General features: G+C 37.0%; 1 protein-coding gene across 1 annotated transcript; it reads right to left on the reverse strand.

Moving 5' to 3' along the window:
* Nucleotides 1-1,266: 1,266 nt before the first annotated feature.
* On the reverse strand, nucleotides 1,267-1,965 carry LOC111894205 (uncharacterized). The gene has a single exon (XM_023890287.1). The coding sequence runs from the start codon at nucleotides 1,963-1,965 to the stop codon at nucleotides 1,267-1,269; it is 699 nt and encodes a 232-aa protein (XP_023746055.1).
* Nucleotides 1,966-2,374: the final 409 nt, after the last annotated feature.

Consider the following 2,374-nt stretch of genomic DNA (forward strand, 5'->3'; position numbering starts at 1 on the left):
TATCAATCTGGTCTAATTACATAATCCATTCGATGGATCGATATTTCGAAATAGTATTATTGGGCAACCAGTTTTTAACCGAAGATAATGAGGGGGAAGGCCACTAACATTCAGTGAGTTCAAGAACTTCGTTGGATATAAGTTATTACTATCGTCTCCCACCTCATCATAACTGTAGTAAACTTTTTTCTCTCCCAAAAACTGTTTGATTAGTGTCTAAGGCTGTAACTATATTTGGTAAGTACTTGACCCAGTTGTGCATGGTCCTTTTGGGTTGCCTTCACCATAGCAACTTGATAGGGTGATTTAGAGAGAAGAGATATTATTATTAATGTATTATAAGAATAATATGTTAAGAGAATAATAATATTATTTGATTAATATAAGTCATAAATTGATTATGAATTAATTTGGTGACTTAAAGAGATTAATTGAATAAAGGGGTATAAACTGTCAAATGTGTGATAGTTGTATTTTGAGCTAAGAATCCTTATGGATATGGGTTGGATGATTTTAGGGATATGGATCACCTAGAAATCGTCCAAGGCCTTATCTAGGAAAGGATTTGGATTGCTTTGAGGCTAAGTTATCTAATTAGAGTTTTAGGGTGAAACCCTAGGAGCTCACAGTATAAATAGACCCATAGGGTTGAGGAAATCAGCACCCTTGTGATTAGAGTAACCCTAGAGCCGATTTCCCTCTTCCTCATCTCTCTCAAATCATCTTCTTGCTAGTTGGTGTTTGTAAGCCATTAGAGGAGTGACATTTGTGACTCTAAGCTCTAAGAAGAAGAAGGTTTTCAAGCAAGTAACTCAAGGTATTATTCTAGATCTGTTTTCATATGGTTTAATTATTAGCTTACATTAGATCTAGCCATGAAAGTCTTGGATATGTTGCATGTTCAATTAGTGAAACCTAGATCCAAGCTATAGGGTTGTATGTGCACATACGTAAAGTTCTTATGTCCAAAACCCATCACATTTGGTCATTTATCTCATCAACACTTTCATTATTACCTGTCAATATTACCCTAGAAATGATAAATTCTAAATCAGCTTTGTTGGATTGCAGAGAAGGAAAGATTGCATCAATAAGAGCATCTACTGAGTTAGCCTTATTAGTGTACTTAATATCTATGTCATCATGTATACGAATAAATCTCTCGTCCATTCTTTCCCCAATTTCCATCACCAACTTGTAATAAAAAAATCATGAAACGACGGGTCAGTTAGTTACTGGTCTTATGTTGATAGTTAACCGAAGCCTTTAAATCGATGGCCAAAGAGGTGACATTCGTAAGCTAGAGTCTTCAATTTGTGCTCGTGTGCCATGTTTAACAACCGACAACACCTGTCTAAATTCACCTCCCATAATCCTTATCTTTCCACCGAATAAGAGTTTCTCACCTGTGATGTCTTGGATTGTTCGATCAACTGCCTCCACTTCTTGCCTCTTAGCTATTGATGCTTCATCCCATATGATTACCTTTGCCTCACGAAGTAGATGAGCTGCCCCACTTTGTTTATTGATTTTGCACATCGAGTTATTGTCAAGATTGGGAGGAATTTTAAATCGTGAGTGGGTTGTTCTCCCTCCTGGTATGTTATTAGTCGCAACACCTGACATAGTTGTCGTAAGTGAAATGAGACCACAGGCACAGGTATTGGCTAATAAAGCTCTGTACAAAAACATCTTTCTAGTTGCACCATGACCATCTATGAAGAACACACCCATAATGTTTTCTTCCACGTGCCTTATTATCTGATCATATGCAAATTTCCAGTTAGGATTGAGGGAGTCTTTTGCATGTAAGTCTTTGTTTTCCACAGGTATAGAGTATTCTTCTTGCACCTCACGACAACCTTTGGCTTGTAAATTAACATTTTCATTCAAATCTAAAAGACCGTAATCACTAAGTATCTTTCCAAAAGATTGTAGGATAATTCTGATGTCGATGAGGACCATATTCTAGCCTCATTCAGAACACGCGTATTGTTTCCTATAATCTTCAGAAAAAGAATCATAGTGGTCACGCCATAACTTACGAACATGACCCAGTTCACAAAAAACCAATATCATAGCAAATAGACTTCTAAGGGCATTGGGGAATTGAAATAAGGAAGCCTCTGCATGACATTGGGACAAGTTATCATCACTCTCTATTAATCCTCCCTCAAGAGCCGCATTTTGAAATGTAGGATGTAATACACCGTTGGTTGTGTATATATCTTCACAATAAGTAGGCCCAGTAATACGGCATAAAAGCAGGCGTAGGTAGTACCTCTATCCTTCAGCTGGATTAGCATAAACAAGTCTTCCTATCATTGATTTTATTTTCTGGGGACTACAATGATGTGTGCTCATATTCCATGTA

The sequence above is a fragment of the Lactuca sativa genome, chromosome 6, assembly GCF_002870075.4.
Source record: "Lactuca sativa cultivar Salinas chromosome 6, Lsat_Salinas_v11, whole genome shotgun sequence".
Taxonomy (NCBI): Eukaryota; Viridiplantae; Streptophyta; class Magnoliopsida; order Asterales; family Asteraceae; genus Lactuca; species Lactuca sativa.